General features: G+C 26.6%; 1 protein-coding gene across 1 annotated transcript; it reads right to left on the bottom strand.

The window, feature by feature from the left end:
* Positions 1–1,171: 1,171 nt before the first annotated feature.
* Positions 1,172–18,830, bottom strand: LOC100201008 (RPII140-upstream gene protein). Its single transcript, XM_065815517.1, has 7 exons — positions 18,661–18,830; positions 18,363–18,528; positions 9,420–9,508; positions 8,899–8,966; positions 4,943–5,021; positions 4,679–4,804; positions 1,172–1,395 (listed from the first exon to the last, which is right to left on the bottom strand). The coding sequence occupies exons 1-7, from the start codon at positions 18,720–18,722 to the stop codon at positions 1,230–1,232; spliced, it is 756 nt and encodes a 251-aa protein (XP_065671589.1). The 5' UTR covers positions 18,723–18,830; the 3' UTR covers positions 1,172–1,229.
* Between the last annotated feature and the right edge of the window lie 2,971 nt (positions 18,831–21,801).

The raw sequence follows: 21,801 nt of genomic DNA on the forward strand, positions 1-21,801 counted from the left end.
TAAAAAAGAAATTGAAATGAAATAAAATCAAGTGCAATTTGTATAGGGAGATAATAAACAGATGTATAGGTGAATATAGAGAGATAATAAACAGATGTAAAGTAATAGGATATAGACTTACAGATAATGTATAGATATAACAGATAATGTATAGATTTAACAGATAATGTATAGATATAACAGATAATGTAAAGATATAACAGATAATGTATAGATATAACAGATAATGTATAGATTTAACAGATAATGTAAAGATATAACAGATAATGTATAGATATAACAGATAATGTATAGATTTAACAGATATTGTATAGTTACAACAGATAATGTATAGATATAACAGATTATGTATAGATTTTAACAGATAATGTATAGATATAACAGATAATGTAAAGATATAACAGATAATGTATAGATTTTAACAGATATTGTATAGATATAACAGATAATGTATAGATTTAACAGATATTGTATAGTTACAACAGATAATGTATAGGCATAACGGATAATGTATAGATATAACAGATAATGTATAGATACAACAGATAAAAAAAAAAATAACAAGATATAGACATAGAGAATAATAAAAATGTATTAGTAGATATAAAACAAATAACTAAAAACATTATAAACATACAAATAAATAGTAATGTAAGGGGAGATAAAAAATAATAGGGCACTAAAGTACAGATAGAAAATAATGTTTAGAATGAAAAATAACAAAATAAGAATAAAGTATTACAATTGATAATATTTACACTGTGTGTATTAATAGTATAAATATGTATACTTATACTATTTAATAAGTATGTACAATTTAAATGCATATAAACTTTATTATACGCAATTATATTTATTATGTGTAAATAAAAAATGATAACAGAAAAAACAAGTCAATAAAAACTTATTTAATTAAAATAAATTTCTATTAATCTATAATAAAAGAATAACAATAAAAAAAATTATCTTTAACCTAATATAAATTTCCTTAAAATTTAATTTTTAGATATTTATATTAGATTATAATTAACAATTCAAAATTAAAAAAATTGAACATGAACTATAAAAAAAAAATTAATTTTAATATTTGTATAATAAAATCATTATCTTCAAACTATATATGCTTTTATTTTTATGTTGTTGTTGCTTTTTGACATTAAAAACGCAAAAATTTCAAGTAAAAAGACATTTGAATATCTATTAATTTTATATTAAGACACAACACAAAATCATTTGTTCATTACTAAATTGGTGTCCTGTATAACACCGTGTTCATTCTCTTCAACTTGTTGATTCATTTCAATTTTACATTTTTCAACTTCTTTTGGCAAATTGATCTCATTAAGGTCTGCAAGAGATATCTGAAGATCATTAATTACGTTACCAACATCCAAACTAATAGAATAAAATTGATGCTGATAGTGCTTTAATATATATACACATATACATACATAACATATGCACATATTCATACATAACATATGCACATATACATACATAACATATGCACATATACATACATAACATATAAACATATACATACATAACATATACACATATACATAACAATTTTAGACACCAACTCAACTTTGTTAGCATCATACCATTCCATTATTGCTCAAGCATACTGACAACTGGATAAATCTGGCTCAAATGTAATGCAACAGTTGCATGAGTGAATTGAAGGCTTAACTTTAGCCTTTAAAAAAAGTTTTCCCCAATTTCGATAATGGATACCAATCCTATTTTTTCTTAAAGAGTATTGATTGAGCTAATAAAACCAAGTTCATCTGCATTGAAAATTCATTGTCATTAAAAATTCATAGGCATTAAAAATACATCGACATTATATATTCATCAGCATTATACATCTAGCTTGGCTTATATTTTGAGAAAATGGTTGGCAATGTGGTTTTTTCCCAAGATACTACCATAACGATATTACCACTTTACTTGTACAGGGCTCAAATTAAGCGTATTGCGATCAGGAATTGCAATTGCTTTTCAGACTTTCACAATTAGCTTTTTCTTTTTAAAAAATATTTTTGTGATTTCTTTGTTTTTTTGTTAATTTTTTTTTCTTTTCTAATTTAGCATTTTTTTAGCCATTCTTAAAAGTAATGTTTTGTCTAACTTTTTTATTAAGGGTCACGCTAAATTTATCTTTTGAATAGAAGTATAAGCATGCTCTCTTGCACTGAGATTTTATTCAACATAAAGTGCTTTTGAATTTAAATTACTTTAAATCTCTGTGTGGAAGCCAATACTATTTTACAGTTATATTCAGTTTGATTTACTGAATGAAAAAGTACACCACGGTAAATTTACATTTTAAATTAAATCAACCAGTTAAGTTACTACAGTAACTTACAGTTATAAAAACTATTAAATTTATTTAATATACTCAAAGACTCGCAAAAGTTAGCCATACAAATGTTTCTATTTATATCTTATATTTTGTTAACACATAATAAAAACTGCTAACTAAAAACTGTTTTAACAAGAAATCTCAAATAGAATATAAAAAACATGATACCATTTTTTATATTTAGTTTAAAGCGATATCGAGATCAAACATTTTCTATAAATACGCAAATTGTTTTTAGGAATTTTATTTAAGAAGAAACCTATTTGAACAATTGAATTTTAGCCTTCTAAAATTATCTTATTCCAATAATTTTGCGATTGAAATTTGAAATTAAAAAAAAAATTGGAAAAATTTAAAAGAATTTAAACGCTCAATAATTATAAATTCAATTCAGCGGTGTCCTTAATACCCAGTATTGCAAGAATCGTTGTTGAAAGTTAAACATATATCTAGCCACAATAACAGTATCAGATTTAGAACATAGTGCATGTGAGGAAGAAAGTATTATTTAATTGTAAATGTTTTGAATAGCTAATTTATTTTGTTTCTTGAAAATAATTTTAAAAGTAGAAACATTCTATTGCAAACATTAAACCAGTAAAAAGCTGCAAAAGTTAAAATAAAAATTAAATTATAAAAAATTAAAATTTATAAATTATTTTACTTCTGTTCAAAGAAATTTTCTTCTAAAAAAATAATTTAAGCATATTCTTAAAATTAAGGAAATTTTCAATTCATTAAACCAAATTTTTTTTGCTTCACTTTTTACTGCAAAACAATTAGAATAAAAAAATTGAATGAAAACATCAATTTAAATGCTATTTGAATGAAAAACTTAATTATACTTAAATTTTTAATAGTCATTAGATCAAGAAACAATGAATTAAAAAAAAAGTGGTATCTAATGTTTTTTTCGCTTTGATCTTACTCATTCGGTCAATAGATTATAGACTTGTACGGTCTCTAGACATGTTTTAAATATGAAGTTTAAAGTTTTATGTTTTAATTTGATAATCAAAACAATTCTATTTATTTACTTTGTTTTATTTTAAACACATTTTTTTGTTTTAAGGTTATAAACTGTATAAAACAGAAATAAAACAGTGTCATAAAGTTATTTTATATTAACACAAGCTCTTTATATTGTTAAAACAACTTTGCATTTTGTTTTATTGTTGTTTTATAGCTTTTTGCAATAAAATTAAATACTCTTTAAAAATAACATGCGTTTTATTGTCAGCATGAACATATTAAAATAGTTTTCTTTAACTCATTAAAGTGGTTAAAATATTTTAATATTTATAGTTTATAGTTTATAGTTTTAACTCATTAAAGTGGTTAAAATATTTTAATATTTATAGTTTATAGTTTTAACTAATTAAAGTGGTTAAAATATTTTAATATTTAAAAGTTAAAATTTTTGGGCTGTTTCTCCACATGATTAAAGATCTTTTCCTAGTTTATCAATCAGATGGAAACCAGTTGCTGTTTGGCACCATATACTTTTAAGCAACCTATGACTTGGAATACTTTTTAAAATGTTTTGTATTTGACTTTAACAGTTTTGCATTTAATGTTTTAATGTTCAGTGTATACTTTTTACCAACTATGAGTTAAATATTCAAGTATACTATACACTTAAAAGAAAACATTAAAAAAAGAATAGGCTGATGACTTTTTACTACTCTGTACTAAAATTGCACCTAAAGGTCTCATTTTAAGAAAATGAGAAACATTTTTTTGTCTTGACACCTAGTTAGTTTTTATTCTTCTTTGCATATTCTTTTACCTTCTTTTTAATAAGATATATTTAGTATTTTAATATAATATATTTATAAGCACTTAATAAGTAATTTTGTAGTAAGAATTCAGAAAGATCATTAAACTGACTTTTAGAGCTGTAAAATAGCATTAAGAGATAACATAAAGATTTGTGTTTCTAGGAATGTTTCTTAAGTCTCCCCAGCAAAATGCATATTTTATGCACATAATTAGTTTTGTCAACCATATAGTTTTTTAGTAAATACTTTTTAAGCAATAATTTATCTATTTCAATTACTGAAATTATATACCATGTATTGAATGCAATAAAAAGATTGAAAATACCACTTTTAAAGAAACCAGTTTTTATAGTCTAACATATTTTATCTGCATAAAGTATAATTTGTATTATATATCATTTCTTCCCATTTAAAATGTTATAAGAATAATATTAATACTTGAAATAAATAATTTATTTATTTTTTTGTAAAAAAAATGTTAAAATAAAAAATTCTTAAAATTTTATAATGAAATTAAATGTTTTTCAACCTGGGTAAAGTTGGCTTATCATTAACAACAGGTTGATAATTTAGAATTTTGAACACGTTTATATCTGCTTTTTTATCTTCAGGTGTTATAAAACGAACTGCTTCAATTAACCCAGCAAAAGGAAGGCTATAAATTAAACAATAAACTATGATATTGAAAAATATAAAATAAACTTGTCTAAAAACAAAAAACTTCAAAAACTTGAACAAAGAAAGTAATTTGAAGTTAAAAAATTTAACTTTAAATTTAACTTTAAAAAAATACCTCATCCCTGTTCCTAATATTGCTCCAACAATCATTTTCCTCCATCCACTAAAACAATTATAAACAACGCCAGTAACAGCTTAAAAAAAAAGTAAGGCTAATTATATTAGCAATATTTGAACTAACATAACAATTAAAATATAGAGAAAACATCAACATAATGACTAACATATCGAGAAAACATTAACGACTAACATATTGAGAAAATATTAACATAACAACTAAACTAATTAAAACTGTTAAATTTTGCACAAAGCATGTTAGTATTATTGTATGGTATGTTTTATTTTTATTTTCTGTCTTGCTTAAAAGAGGTAGTAAACCTTTAGCTCCAAGTCAGTAGAAAATTTTGTTTCCTCTAAAAGTAATTAAATAAAAATTCAAAAAATATTTTATTACCTCAGGATTTTAATCCATCTAGTTTGCCTGATAAAGTTTAGTACAGTTTTTTGTAAATGCGGTATAAGGCTAGTGGTAGAACACCTCTGGAAGTACCAAATCAGTTATTTCTAATTACATCCCTAATACCAATCCAAGTTTGATAAAAGTAGGTCAATTAAGTAGAAGCTGATTAATTAGATGTTATAACCTTTTAACCTTTAACCTTTAGGTTAGATAACCTCTAAGTCAGATAACCTTTAGGTCAGATAACCTTTAAGTCAAATAACCTTTAAGTCAGATAACCTTTAGGTCAGATAACCTTTAGGTTAGATGACCTTTAGATTAGATGACCTTTAGGTTAGATGACCTTTAGGTTAGATGACCTTTAGGTTAGATGACCTTTAGGTTAGATGACCTTTAGGTTAGATGACCTTTAGGTTAGATGACCTTTAGGTTAGATGACCTTTAGGTTAAAAACATTAAAAAACTAGACCACTGTGTGAAGAAGTTGATTATTATAAGTTAGTATCACAGAATAAACAATACTTTTATGAATTTTGATTATTAGCCAAATTCATTTCAGAGGCCTGGTCTCGGTGATAATTCAATGATAATTCGCTGTAGGGAAAAAAGTAAAGATGGTTACTTTGTTATTAAAAAAAATCAACTAAACAATACTGTCGCCGGTGCTATGAGTTTCTAATTTATCATGATTAAAAATGTAAATGATTAAAAAAGATAGAAAAAGAGTTATATGTGATACTTTCAAGGAATTACCACATGTTTATATTATTTAAAGCTAAAAAATAAACTGAAGCCTAATAGGCTATTGAATATTGTTATTGAATAGCAAACCTGTATTTTCAATGCAGTCTCACTTAAAATACCTAAAATTGAAGCTGAATGGTCATCAAACAAGATATTTTACAATAAGAAAATTAGTAAAGATGTCATTTACAAATATATTTACCATAAAAAGGAAGGGAACTGCAGGCTTCCTGAAAAAGCATAAAGAATGCTACAAAGTTAAAATAGTTACCTGGTTAAATTTTGCATGCATTAAATCTAAGAGTATAAAATTATATAGTGCTTATTTGAGATCAGTTGTTTTCTTTTTTGATTGATTTAATCCTGATATAGAAAATTGCAGTTGCCCTGTTAGTTCTAGTAAGTTGTGCACTTTCGCTTACTTTCACTTTTGTGTTTTTTTACACACAATAATGATTAAATACTAACTGCAATGAAAACTATAAAAGAAAAGATTTGGGCTCTATCTTGCATAGAACAGCTACAAAGTGTAACCATTTTTTAAAAATAACTGAGTCCTTAAAAAATCAAAAAAGAGATGACATAATTGCTATATCAGCAGATCCAGAACTAAACTATTTTTAAAAAGATGTATAATTAATTGTTTAAAAATTGAAATGACACTTTAAAAAAATGGCTGTTTAGCTGTAACGTGTTTATTTTGTACTGATGAAATTGAAATTTGAACGCGAATCATCTGTCTGTTAACATTTACATTACAAATATTCACAAAGAACTGGCTTTGTTTAATCAGATTGTATTTGTTTTAATACCTCATTATTTGATTTAATATTACTTATAGATAACACTAAAATTGAAAACATTGGCTTCTATATCAATAAACTCATAGAAGATTCAAATGATAATAATACTTGAGAAAAAATAACACTTTTAAAAATAATACCAAAATTGTCGCTAATATCATCCTAAATAACACTGAAAATACTGATGTACAAAGCACTTATAAAGGTTTAAAAGGAATAGCATATTTCTCATTAATAGACAGCGTTTTGATACTGGTATTGTAAATATTGACCTTAGTAACCGCATGGTTCCAAAACAATGTGTCATTAATTACATAAACATAAAACAAAACACACAAAAAAGGCATGATTACAGAAAACATAAAATTACAGGTGGTTGACTATTTAATTTGCTTTGTTTTTTTGGGAAACTTTTAAAGTTTTATATTATATTGGAATGTTTTTGAAAATAAGACCAGGCCTCTACACCAGGCCTAGACCTTTTAGGCTTATCTCTCTATTTAGGCCTAACTAATCTATTTAGGCCATTTAGGCCATCTAGGCATTTAGGCCAAAATTCAAAAAGGTAAATTATTAGAAAACTTATTTCTAAAGCTAAAGTTGAAAAATGCCTATACTTTATTAGCCTAATCAAAAATAAATATGGTTGTAGCCCTGATAAAGATATGTGACCCTGATAGAAGAAGTTTGTTAGACTAGAAAACTCAAAACTGTGTTGATTGTGTTGTGCCATAAATAACAAGTAGAAAATTTTCCTCAATGTCATGTCCAATGCCAGCTACAGATTTAGTGTGCAGATGCAAAACTTAGTGTTTTTTAATCATACCTGCTAGAGACTAATACATCAAACATTTTTAAATTAGACAAAAGAATACATTATAATAATAATAATAATAATAATAAGTCATAGTTAAAGAAACAGTAAATTCAATATATGGTTGGAAATAAGAAGAAAAACTAAAATTATCTTGAAATCAAGTTTTACAATCTAATTTTGTTATGTTAAAAGTCATATTTGGCAATCTGATTTTGTTATGTGAAAACCATTAAGGAAATTTATAAAAAACTTAAAGTTTGTTCCCATTGTAATTTTTTCGAGATGAAAACAATTTAAACATTTTGAAAATTTTATTTTTGAAATTGTATATATGAAGGGTTCTATATATAATTTTTTTTTAACTATAACTTTCTCTTTGCTGAATTGTATTTTTGTTTCAGCATATCACTTTGTTTTTATGATTGATTCAAGTTTTATTTTAGTTTCCTTTTAATCTTTTTTCATATTGTTTAACTGGAATAATGTCTGGCAAAATGTTTGCATTTCTCTTTTTATAAACTTGTTTTAAACAACATCTCTCTTTTTATAAACTTGTTTTAAACAACATCTCTCTTTTTATAAACTTGTTTTAAACAACTTTATATAGATTTTTTGTACATTTTCTGATCTTGGTAAACAATAGTAATTTGAGTAGACCATTCGAATCTTTTGATTTAAAATTATTATAAAACACAAAGCAGAAGCACAACACAATTGAAGGGTTTTAAAAATCTAGCCAGAAAAAGTATAAATATTAGAATGTAGAACACTTGTTTTTAATTATTTATCCAACTGAGAAGCTACCATTTTTTATTTTTTTCCCTACATCGTAAACATAAGTGTGCGGACCGCGTCAAATGAATTTGGCTAATTATATTCATTTTCTTCTCAGTCAGAATTTAGGTATTATTAGTTCTTATAATAAAAATTAAAAAAAGCTACAGAATAGTATTGTGAACACTTAATCACTTGCATATATCAACTTATATCACTTGCATACATCAACATATATCACTTGCATATATCAACATATATCACTTGCATATATCAACATATATTACTTGCATATATCAACATATATCACTTGTATATATCACTTGCATATATCACTTGCATATATCAACAATGATGACAGTGAAAGTATGAACTAAATATTATAAACTTTTCAAAAAATATCTTTAATGTACCTGCAGCACCAATTAGGTTTACGTTATCATTGGTGTTTGTTATCTCACTTAAAACAACCATGACAAAACTATGAAAAAAAATAAGAATAAAGAATAGAATATAGGAAAAAGAATAACTTTTAAACTATTTTAAATAAAGAATACTATATTTATAATATATTATAAATATATTTTTTTAAACATGCAGTATAAGTTAAATTACAATATATATTTATAAATATTCTATTAATATATTTATAAATATATTGTAATTTAACTTGAAACTTATTTATGGCTAATATTACAAAATTTACTGCCTTTATATGGCTAACAGGAAGAACACTATGATTGAAGATGACTATGAAGAGCGCTTATTCTATGCTTTTTAGTTTTTGTTTAGAACAAAGAATTTCTTTTTTTAACTAGTCCAAATCTAAAACAAAGTTTATTAAAAAATTTTTCAAGTTTTATTGTTTCAGGGTGCATTTAAGAAAAAAGAAAAAATCTATTCCCCTAGCAGTTAATGTAAAGTTTATAAATACCTGTAGAACCCTGAGAATAAGCCAGCTCTCCAACCAAACTTGCATCCATTTTTTACAAATCCCAAAATAACTCTACCATGGTATTGTCTCTTAGATAAAAAAAAAAGTTTATTGAGAAAAATAAATATTACACTATTTTTACAGTAGGTTGATACAAAACATGATAACATGATATCTTACATCATCATATTGAGGAATAAACAAAAATAAGTGTACTTATATTAAATGGTGGGTTGTGATCAAAATAAACAAACTGTATACATATCCTGCGGATTTGCACAATTTTCATTTAAATTTAAATATTATTAGTTTTAGAGAAAAAAAAATTAACGATGAAAACAATTTTTTTATCTACCTTTCTCATGTGTGGGATCTCTTTTATGTATATTTATCAGCATCTTATTTACCAGTTTTTATATATTTCAATATGATATTAATATGATATCTCTTTTTCAATATGATATCAAAAGTGATATTTTACTGTATACACAAATAAAAAGAAACATTGATGACACCATACTAAAATAGAAATTAGTGGGGCATCATTGCATTTATGGGCTAAAGGTCATAATTAACATCTTTTTTTTTATTTACTAAAAATAGTCACTGTATTATTACAACATTTATAATCATTACAATATTGTAAAAGTTTAAATTAAAATAAATGGTCCCTCTTTAGAAATCATTCTCTGAGCTGTGCAATCAACTTCTGGACTTCAACTAGGACTTCTTGTAATGATCTTGTCTCATTATACCTTTTACCACACACAGATATCCATTTGCCATTGATGACTGACAAGATCATCATTTTTGCTTAACAGTTGGAATGACACAGATAGGATGAAACAACCACACAAACAGCCTTTCATCAACAAAGCAAAAATTAACAATAAATTAAACATTTTAAATATCATTGTAAACATCTGTATATTTATTTAGCCTTTTTTTATTTTTTAGAACATGATGCATCATTTGAGATAAAGTAATACCAACTTTCTGATCTCTAGAACTTCAGATGCTTTGCTTTCATTGCAGCTGTTAATTTGAGTTTTCTGGCAAGCTAGCAGGTCTTAAAACCTAAATCCTTTAGTTTTCTCCAAACAGTCATAGAAACATTCACATTGGAGCATAGTAGAGTTGCACTTTTACCAGTTTTGAAGTAGCAAATCTTCCTGGAAAATTTTCTTTTAAAATCTTTCTGACCTTGGAAAAAAAAAGCTTTTTGCCACTTCTTTTCTTTCATTTTGGGTTTAATTTGTTCCCTAACTTATTTTCTTTTTTATTCAGTGTACACTGGCTTCAGAAACTTTTGACCTTTATAATATTTTGCAGTTTGAAAATATTTTAATATTAATCAACTACTTCAGCTTTTTATGTTGTGAAGATTTTTTTTTACAGTGTAAATGTTCCAATTGATTGAACACTGCACTAAAAATCATAGTGAGCTGCAAGCATCAGGATTAAAAGAGAAAAACTTGTTACAAAAAAGTGATAGAATATCACTTTATCCTATACATTTCAATTCTTTGAACAGGAATACAATTCTACAGAATGACATCTTTTTTACTGATGCCTCAAAAACAAGTGTTAAAGCTATATTGTTACATATTGGCATCCGTGCCTGTTGTATATTCATTGATCATGCAAGAAAACCAACAAAAAATCTGAAAAATATTATAAATGCCATACAGTATAATAAGCATAAGTGGATTATATGTGTTGATCTGAAAGTCAGTGTAATCCTAACTGAACAACTCTGCTTGTAGCAGGATACACTAAGTTCTCTTGTTTCCTCTCCTTTGGGATTCACGAGCAAGACATAGCCATTACAAAGAGAAAGTATGGTCTAAGCAAGGTGATTTAACTGTTGGACTAAAGAATGTTGCTGATTCTCCACTTGTTTCAGCAAACAAGATTACATTTCTACCTTTACATATAAAAATAGGCCTCATCAAACAGTTTGTAAAAGTACTTGACAAAGATAGTGATGCAATGAACTTTCCCAAATTGAGTTCTGCAATTGTAACAGAAGGTGTTTCATTGGACCACAGTTAAGCTGCTACTCAATCAGGACTTTGACACATTACACTCTGACACAAGTTCAGAAAGTAGCATGGCAGTAGAATTTCTAATAAAGAATATGAAGAAAAGCTATGAAAGTCTAGGCTGTAATACTCAGGCTGTAATACATCACTCAAACTATATGTAATATAATATGTCACTTAAACTTCACTTAATGGATTCATCTGTATATATATATATATATATATATATATATATATATATATATATATATATATATATATATATATATATATATATATATATATATATATATACATATATATATATATACATATATATATATATATATATATATATTCCTCAGTAAAGGTTTTTAACTTACAGTTTGTTGTAAAAGACAACACTAAGCTACTCTATGACATCTGATTTGACATATATAAGGTTAGATTATAGCAAAACACATTAATTTAATTGAGGAAACTGATTAAATTTATTGTTTTTTGAAAAAACCACAAAAACGCAAATTAAAAGACAAGAACATTTTTAAAACATACTGAATGCTTTTAAAAAAATACTGAATGTTTTTAAAAACATACTGAACGCTTTTAAAAACATACTGAACGTTTTTAAAAACATACTGAACGTTTTTAAAAACATACTGAACGTTTTTAAAAACATACTGAATGTTTTTAAAAACATACTGAATGTTTTTTGTTTTTTTTTTTTACTGTAAAACATGAGCGGAGTGTTGCTAAATCGACTATCTTATGGCCTGCTGTTACATGGGAGTGCTGGTAAATTGACTATCTTATAGCCTGCTGCTACAAAGAAGTGCCACAACATCGACTGAGGGTTTGGTTGAGGCAGGCAATCTATCAAATAATAAAAACAACTTTTTTTAAAAAAAAAAGTATTTAAACTTTTTCTGTTCTTTAAAACACTTAAAACTGAATTTTTTAGCAAATTTTTTTACAATTAATGAAATTGCATAATAAAAAACTTAAATTATGTTTTTTTCAGTAAAATGGCTGGAGGTAAATGTCACTGTTGAAATAAATGGACTGTTGCTCAGAAAAACTCTTAAAAGTCTTCTTTTTGTTGCAAAAAGATAAAGATAAAATCATTATAATAAAATTATATCATAATATTTATTGTGATATTATAAAATAAATATCACAATAATAAAAGGTTTCAAAAAAAAAGACTTCAAAGAGTTTTGATAGAAGCTTAATTATACAAGTCAAGAAAAATTGGTTTATTTCTGCTCCAAAACTTGTTGAGCAAGCTGAAGAGGATTATGGAATCAAATTATCCCATCAGACAGTCAGAAATTGTATCCGAGACCAAGAATTTTAAGGACAACTTGTTCGTAATAAATCATATATCAGTAAGAAACATGTACAAAGAAGATTGGAGTTTGTTATGAAGTTCAAAAAACATGCTGTTAAGTTTCTGGAAAAAGATCCTGTGAAGCAATGAATTGAAATTTAAATTAAAATCATCTGATGGAGCCCATAAAGTTTGGAGAAAAGCTGGATAAGCCTAAAATTAAATTGCGTGAGAGGAACTGTCAAGCATGGTGGCAGTAATGTGATGGAATGGGGTTCAACGGCTTGGAAAGGTATCATAAAACTCTTATTTATTGATACCACAATGGCTTAGGTGCAATACAAAAACATATTAAAACAAAATTTGAAGTCATCTGCTCAAAAACTTCAGCTAGGATCTGATTTTACATTTCAACAAGATAATAATCCCAAGCATACTGCCATAAAAACTAAGGAATGGTTTGCTGAAAATAATGTTGATGACCTGGAATGGTCCACACCATCACTGGACCTTAACCCTTTCATACCGGAATTTATTTAGGCGATTTAAAAAACGCAATACTATGCCACGTAAACACTTAAATAGATGGGTTTCCTTACAAAATAAGTTAAACAAAGTATATATTATTGGAAAGCAGGCAAAATTCAGAATCCGAAAATTAAATTAAAAAAGTAAAAAAATTGAACTGATGACGTCGACATTATTTCATATTGATGAAGTAGCATTGCGACTTTTAAATATTTGCTAATGAAGCCTTTCAAATAGCTAGCTATATTGTTTTAGAAGTGATTAAAGGCTTGTAGAACGGTGCAAAATTTATTCACCTTTCATTTGATGGGTTTTTTTTCTAATATAGATAACTAGAAAATAAATAAATTACATTTTTCTCTGGTGACGTAAATTTTTTTTTTTTTTTTTTTTACCTAATTTTGTTATTCAATAAAAATATTAAAAATACCTATAAGGAAAAGTAACTAATTTAATGGGATACTTTCCTTATTTAGATAAGTAGAAAATAACAAGCCCACACTTTGTTTAAAGCAAAGAAAAATTTTTCAAGCTATTTTATTTATTATATTTAGTCAACACAAGTAATTATATATATATAAATTTAAAAATAAAACTATGAATGCCACATATTCCAACAATTAAAGACTGAATCAAGGCATAAATGGACATTGCATAATGAACAAAAAACATGTGATCTACGAATACCTTTTGAATGGCGCTGGGACTGACCAACTAAAGTAGTTTTTTGAACATTTTCAGAACAATTTTTGCAATCTCTTGGCTTATCGTTCACCAAAGGTTTATGAACTCCAACATTTGTATGTCGTAGTGTAATGTGTTCATTTGAATTACTAGGTCTCCCACTATTCTTAGATCTAGTACTTCCTATTAATTGATCAATAAGTTCCTCACGAAAACTTTGATGACTGCGGGCACGCTGGTCAGTAAACCAAGACTCTAATACAAATGCATTATGAACACATATTTCCAATAGGTGGTAAAAGATTCGCCTATATCATTTACTTGATTTTCTTCCACAATTATAATACTTCATGATTTGGTCTGCTGAATCTACACCACCCATGTTGGCATTGTAATCTTTAATTGCAGGGGGGCATGGAACATTTATTCCACCAACTGCCCCTTTTTTTCCTTTCCGCTTTACATATACCGTACTGTTTGCAACTTCATCATCATAATTTGGATAGTGAATTGTTGAAAGTATATGAACAGGCTTGCTGTCAATCCAGACCTGCGCTAAAACTGGACCACACATTCGCCAATCACTATACCCGCGTTGCAACTTCATTTTTGCTTTCATTATAATCTCCTTGGGAAATTGGCTGCGATCAACTCGTGCAGTACCTGTTGCATAAACTTTATTCTCATAAAGATACTCAAGCAAACCAACTTTGGTGTAATAGTTATCTAAATATAGATGGTATCCTTGTTTTAAAACATGTTGGGTTAGTTGACGGACAACAGTTCCTGCAAGATCATGGTCCTTTAGTCCATCAATATCTTTTCCAGTGTAAATCAAGAATTCTGATATGTAACCGGTAGCTGACTCTGCCATTACCCAAGCTTTTATTCCAAATCTTGTACGTTTGCTTGGAATAAATTGTCGGAAAGAGATTCTTCCTTTAAAAGGTATCATACTCTCATCAATGCAAATGTCTCTTTTTGGTTTATAAAGATTTCTGAATTTAGGACAAAGGTCATCTAGCAACATACGTACCTTGAAAAGTTTGTCGTAACCTTCATTACCCCTTGGTATTGCAGCTGTCTCGTTGCAAAAATAAAGGTAACGGTGAATTTGTCTAAATCGATCACGAGACATTACTTTACTAAAAGATGAAATAGCAAAAAACCATTGCTTTTGTCTCCAGTAATCATGGATACGAGGAAGTTTTAACATTCCCATGGCTAAACAGATTGCTATAAATACTTTGATATCATTTGATGTAACATCAACCCATAACATTCTATGCTTTATCGGAGAAGATTGTAACCTTCTTGAATAATAGTTATTTGTTTCAGCGACAAGTTTTTGTATTAAAGCATTATCAAAGAACAACTCAAAGAGATGGATTGGTTTGATATTTCCATCACAATTAGGTATTACAGATCTTCTAAATGTTGGTCCTGGTGTTGCTATAAATGGAATAATAGTTCTAATAGTTTTAATTTTTTTCCATTCTCTATTATCTTTACTAATATTAGGCTTCTTAGTCTTAATGGTATGAAGTTGTTTACTTGTTTGTTGTTTACGGATTTTTCTTTTATTATTTACAGTACCATTGTTATCAGCAAATGCTATTGTATAGAGTCCTTTATTATTAGTTCCTGAATTAATAATAGAAAAATCCACACCTATTTTTTCTGTTGAATCATCTTCGGAAAAAACATATTCTTCAGATGATGAAGATGAAATTATTTCTGATGATGATGACCGACTTGCTGACAATGCCATAGTCAATGGAGCTGTTGTTGAGCAAATATCAGTTTTATTCTCTTGGAATTCGTTGTCATCAGACTCTGAAGACTCAGAAGACAAATCACTAACATCGTCCATTTCATCAAGGATTCGAAGAGCTTCATTCGGATCATTTATAATCCTATTTCTCAAAGCCATCTGCACTGAAAACGTCTAACAACTACATATATTTTTGTCAATTATCTTTAGTGTTTTAAACATTAAAGCTATCCGTGAATTGAAAGTTCCAAATTTCGTAAGCTCAATTTATATGTCTACAAGCACAAAAGGTTATTATTTAAGACTAAAAAGGGTTGAACTAACTTTTAAAGAGGTGTTTTGATTGGTATGTCCAAGGCGCACATATGTGCGCCTTCGGCACGAAAGGGTTAATCCCATTGAACATTTGTGGGAAATTTTGGACTGAAAAATTGAACATCAGTCATTTTCCAAAAAAAAGAACCTCAAAGTGGCAATTGAAGAAGCCTGGGAAAAGATTCAACCAGAAGAAACAAAATCAATGCCTGGTCAAATCAATGCCTAGATGTTAAAATGTGTTTTTTTGACAATAAAAAATGACCTTAGTACTTTTATTTTAGGACTGAAAACTTGGCACTTTTTTAGGAAAAATATTTTAAAAATTGTTTGGTCTGATATAATTTGAGACACTGTATAAATATAAATAAATATATATATAAATATATTATATATATATATATATATATATATATATATATATATATATATATATATATATATATATATATATATATATATATATATATATATATATATATATATATATATATATATCAGGGGTGTGGAGTCATAAAATAAAGTACCGATTCCAACTCCAACTCTAAAGCAAAATTTTTGAAAAACTCTTTGAATTCTTTAAAAAATATTTATGAAAAGTTCTTTGAAGGTTTAATATGAATATAAGGTTAATTGAATATTTTGTACATGCACATGCAATACCGAAAAGTTTTACTATTGGAGTCGGGGTTGTGATTTTGTTTAGCGACTCCGACTCCGCTAAAAATGTCGTGACTCCATGACTCTGACTTCACAGCCCTGATATGTATGTATGTATGTATGTATGTATGTATGTATGTATGTATGTATGTATATATATATATATATTTATATATATATATATATATACATATATATATATATATATATATATATATATATATTTATATATATATATATATATATATATATATATATATATATATATATATATATATATATATATATATATATATATATATATATATATATATATATATAGGGCAATTCCACAAGAAAGAGGGAAAAAAAAAAAAAGCAAAAAAGTTATGAAAGCACATACTAAACTCCATAACTCTTTTTTATAACTATTTAAAAATACTTTTAAGCAAAAGGGTTATTTAAAAAATCTTTTTATCATACCATAGCATGGTTTTAAAGTTGTAAGGGTTGTATAAACATGTTTTGACGCTTATTTACAGTGCTGTTGTGTACCGTTGAAAATTGTATCAAATAAAATCGTATAAAGCCATAATTGAGAACTTTGATAATGATATAGTGCATTTTTTTAACATAATTTATATGATTTTTAATAATCATTTATACTTTTTTTCTTACACCATTGATTTCATCCTTTTATTTGTTGTTTTTTAATATTGGATTATTCGTTACAACCATCACGGTTATTATTGTCACAATAAAAAAAACATAAAAATGCTTGTAAAATTTCAAGTAAAAGTGAAATGCAGCATATATAATATCAATATGTGCTAAATACACACACAAAATGATTTTTTTTTTACCATGCCATTAGCTGCATTAAGTCTGACAAAGTTTTTTTTTTTCAGAAGTGGTAAAAAGTAAAAGCTAAAACTATCATGCTATGTAGAGTTAATTTTTGAAAAAAATTTAAGACTTTAATCCTGTAACTTTAGCATACTAAATTATATGATAGTATTTCACATTTCTGGAAAGTTTCAAGTCATTTCCATTTTCAGTTTATTTTTAATAGCTTAAAGAGTATCAAATGTTACAACCACCATTCTTGCGGAATAGCCCATATATATTTAAAATATTAAATAATAATATTTTGTATAAAATGTTGTATTATATTTATTATTATATGTGCAACCCTCGGAATTAGGAAAAACCTCTATCTTTTAGGTAGGCATCAGGTCGGTAAAAATCATTTGATACAAAGGTCTTACCATAAAACATAGAAAAGAGGTCGGCAACTTTTTGCCGACCTCAAACACTTTCAGGTCTGCAGTTAGGTCGGCATTAGCGAATGCCAACCCTAATTCCGAGGGTTGTATATGTATTATATTAATTACCGTAAAATGTTGTATTATAATATATTGTATACTACACAGAATTTCATATTAAATTAAGTTTACATTAAGTTAACAATAATTATTTTTAGTGCTATATTTATTGTAGGTAAATTTATTATAGCAACTAAAGAATATACACTTTTTATTGTTATATTAAACATAAATTATATAAATTTATGCAATATAACAATAATATTATAAATTAATGAGAATTTTTTTTTTAAAATTGTCTCCCCTACACAGTATAATACATACATGTGCATGAGTGACTGATTGGTAAACTTCTAACTTTGTATTTTCAATATGTTCAACTGCTCCAACACGACCACCAATCCTACCACCAATAAAAAACCCTGCTAGGCAGCCAGCTAAAATTGATTGATCTACTAACAAAGCCTTTGGGTGACGCAAACCAGTTTCGCTAAAAATACAGAAAGCAAAAGGTATAGAAATAACTAGACAATAACTTATCACTGCATAATTTTTTTATTCTATTCACAGTAAAAGAAAAATACTTTACATTGTGAAACTCCGAAATATATAATATATTCACCTGTCTAAAGTAAATATTTTTAAAATTTTCTTTATTGTTCCTTCATTTTCTGGAACTGGCATCCTAAATTCATTGGTACATAAACTATGTTTTTGGTAGAAATCAAAATGACCGGTTTACTTGTTTGACCGGTTTATTTGTTTTATTTTGCATGTAACATTTTTGCACTAAATAAATTTTTCATTACTATTCTTCTTTTTATCTTTCGCCTTTTTTATATTAAACCTATATACTTGCACATTTAAAAAATTATACCCATATAATAATATAACAAAGTTAAAAATCGTAAAAAACAATAAATAAAAAAAACAAAAGATAAAACTTCCCAAAAAAGCAAAGAAATTTGTGTAACAATTGTGTAACATTCATACTTTCTTGATTATATTAATAAACACTCATTTAAAAGACTAAGTGCACATTTGTACATACGTATGTGCGCATATATGAATGAATGTATGTATGTATGTATGTATGTATGTATGTATGTATGTATGTATGTATGTATGTATGTATGTATGTATGTATGTAGGTATGTATGTATGTACGCATCTATACAGTACCTGCTTAAAATATTAGACTAAAAAAAAAATTCCAAAATCTGTTTGTTTTTTGAATTTTCTTTGATAGGTAGAGGTTATTGGTGTTTACTTTAGCTGTTCATGTGTAATTTAACTTCCTGTCATTCATTTTTGTTTTTGATTAGAAACATTTATAAAATATATTTTTTTTAAACTTTTTAAAAATTTTAATAATATAAAATTAAAAACTTCAAGTTGATTTTATCTATCATAACTCAAATTATAAGTCATTTTTAGAGACCCACATTGTAGGCTGTCGTTATAACTTAAATAATTAATTTTCAGCTGCTTTTTTGTATACTTTAAAATCACGCAGTCACATAATAACTCATTGAATGTTACGGTTGTTTTTAGATTATTAATGGGTAAAATGTTATGTTTCCCCAAGTAAATTAACTATAGTAGATGATCTTCTGCAAGAAACAGATCAGACTCAAAGAAGTATTGCCAAACTTGACAATGTCTTGCAGGCTACAGCTAGAAGAAAAAGTTTCAAACTCAAAATGGGGGTCAACTTAGTAGTACAGAGAGGACAGGCTGCTGTGGTCGAAAAAGAATAACATGTGGTAGAGATTAAAGAAAAATCAAAAAAGTAATCAAACAAAATTGTAAAATGCCAGGAATAAAACTGAAAAGCATTTTGAAAGACCAAGGAATCAATGTTTCACAAAAAAGGAGAAGTTATGAGTTATGATTTAAGTGTAGAAAATATCTGAAGCTAAAACTTAGGCCAGCAATTAATTAAAAACATCTTGCCTGGGTTAAGAATTACTCTTCTTTTTTTCAAGATGACTGGAATAAGGTAAATTTTCTATTTGTTTTTAACAGACACTAGCAAATAATATTTTAATATTAAAAATTTTTAAAAAACACTTTTGCATAAATATCTTACCCTGATTGATTTTACTAATATTTGAAAGATCAATCTTGAAAAGTCAATATTGACAGCTTTATTCAGGTTTTAGTCAGCAATGAACCTACCTTGAGACTTTAGAAAAAAAAACTAGGAGAACAGCAGAATCCAAATGCATTGTAAACACTGTAAAGCACCCAGCTTCCATAATGGTTTGGTCATGTATATTGAGCAGGGGTACCGAATAACTTTAGATTGTACAAGAGACAATGAAACAAGATCAGTATAAAACAGTCTTACAAACTATGATGATTCCGCAGATATGAGAGTGGTTTCCTTATGGTTAAAGATCCAAATATGGCATTAAGATCCAGACAACTGATTGAAGCATGGCTTTGAGATCCAGATGCAAAAAAATTAACTTTCAAAGTGCATAAATAGTATGCCAAAACGTATCAAAGCTCTTTTAGAGTTGAAAGGATTCATAGACAAGTATTAAGTTTCATAACATGCTTTGTAAATATCAATCTATAGATTATATAACAAAAAAATGAAATGCGCACATATTTTTTTGTTATTTAATCTAAATTACATTTTTTTTTGTATCCAAAATGTACATTTTTTTTTAATTTTCTTTTGTTAATTCACCTCCTCAAGGCCGAGAAGGCCACTACAGACAAAGAGGCTACTTATTTGTGGTTAAAACCCTCTCTCAACTCTATAACTCCGAAACCTTAACGAACAAGGCAGCTGCGCGGAGAAACAAGTTGAGTGCAGTAGTTCCAGGGATATGACGGGGATCGAACTCGGAACCTTTTGCTTATGAAGAGAGAAAAAAAAACTGAAAAAGAAATTTGAAAACTATAAATACTATAAATTGGGTACTATAAAATTGGGTGGCACTAAAAACAACATTTTTTGTAAATGTCAGCTCTGAACTCTTAAATGCGTTTTATATAATAAATAAATACTGGATTTAACATTTTTTTGAATAAGTATTTTTATGGGTCGTTCAAGATCCTAAAATATCAGACAGGTTCCTAATATCAGCAAAAAAAAAAAGTCATTTATATCATGTTGGGTCTCAAACGAAGGAAAATTATATGACAATTTTAAAAACAATTATTAATTTATAAAAAAATTATTTTAAATTTTACTGCCTAAAATACTTTTAAAATGAAAAATATGTATATATACATATTTTAAATATATTAAATATATATATATATATATATATATATATATATATATATATATATATATATATATATATATATATATATATATATATATATATATATATATATATATATATAGAATGGAGATTTTGCTTTTTTTTTTCTTCAAAAAATCAAGATTTAAGGGATAACAAAGGGGTAAAAAATAGAAAAATAGAAAAAATGATAAAATAGGTAAAAATGATAATTTTAAAAATTTATTTTATATTTATATGCCCTTTATTCTTAAGTACCTTTTCAATATGTTTTGGCATGCTTTAAAAATGTTCTTGATGAGTCTTTGATTTTATTTACATTTATTTTCCATCTTGCATAAAGGAAACTGATTGATAAATTTCTGATGGGTCCATAATATATGCACACCATATATACATATATATTATGTTTCAGAGATAAAGACAGGGTTGTAAACACAATAAAGTAGTCTCCTTGACTGAAATGACTCTCAGCCTTAGGGAAATAAATACCATTA

Source organism: Hydra vulgaris, chromosome 13, assembly GCF_038396675.1.
Source record: "Hydra vulgaris chromosome 13, alternate assembly HydraT2T_AEP".
NCBI lineage: Eukaryota > Metazoa > Cnidaria > Hydrozoa > Anthoathecata > Hydridae > Hydra > Hydra vulgaris.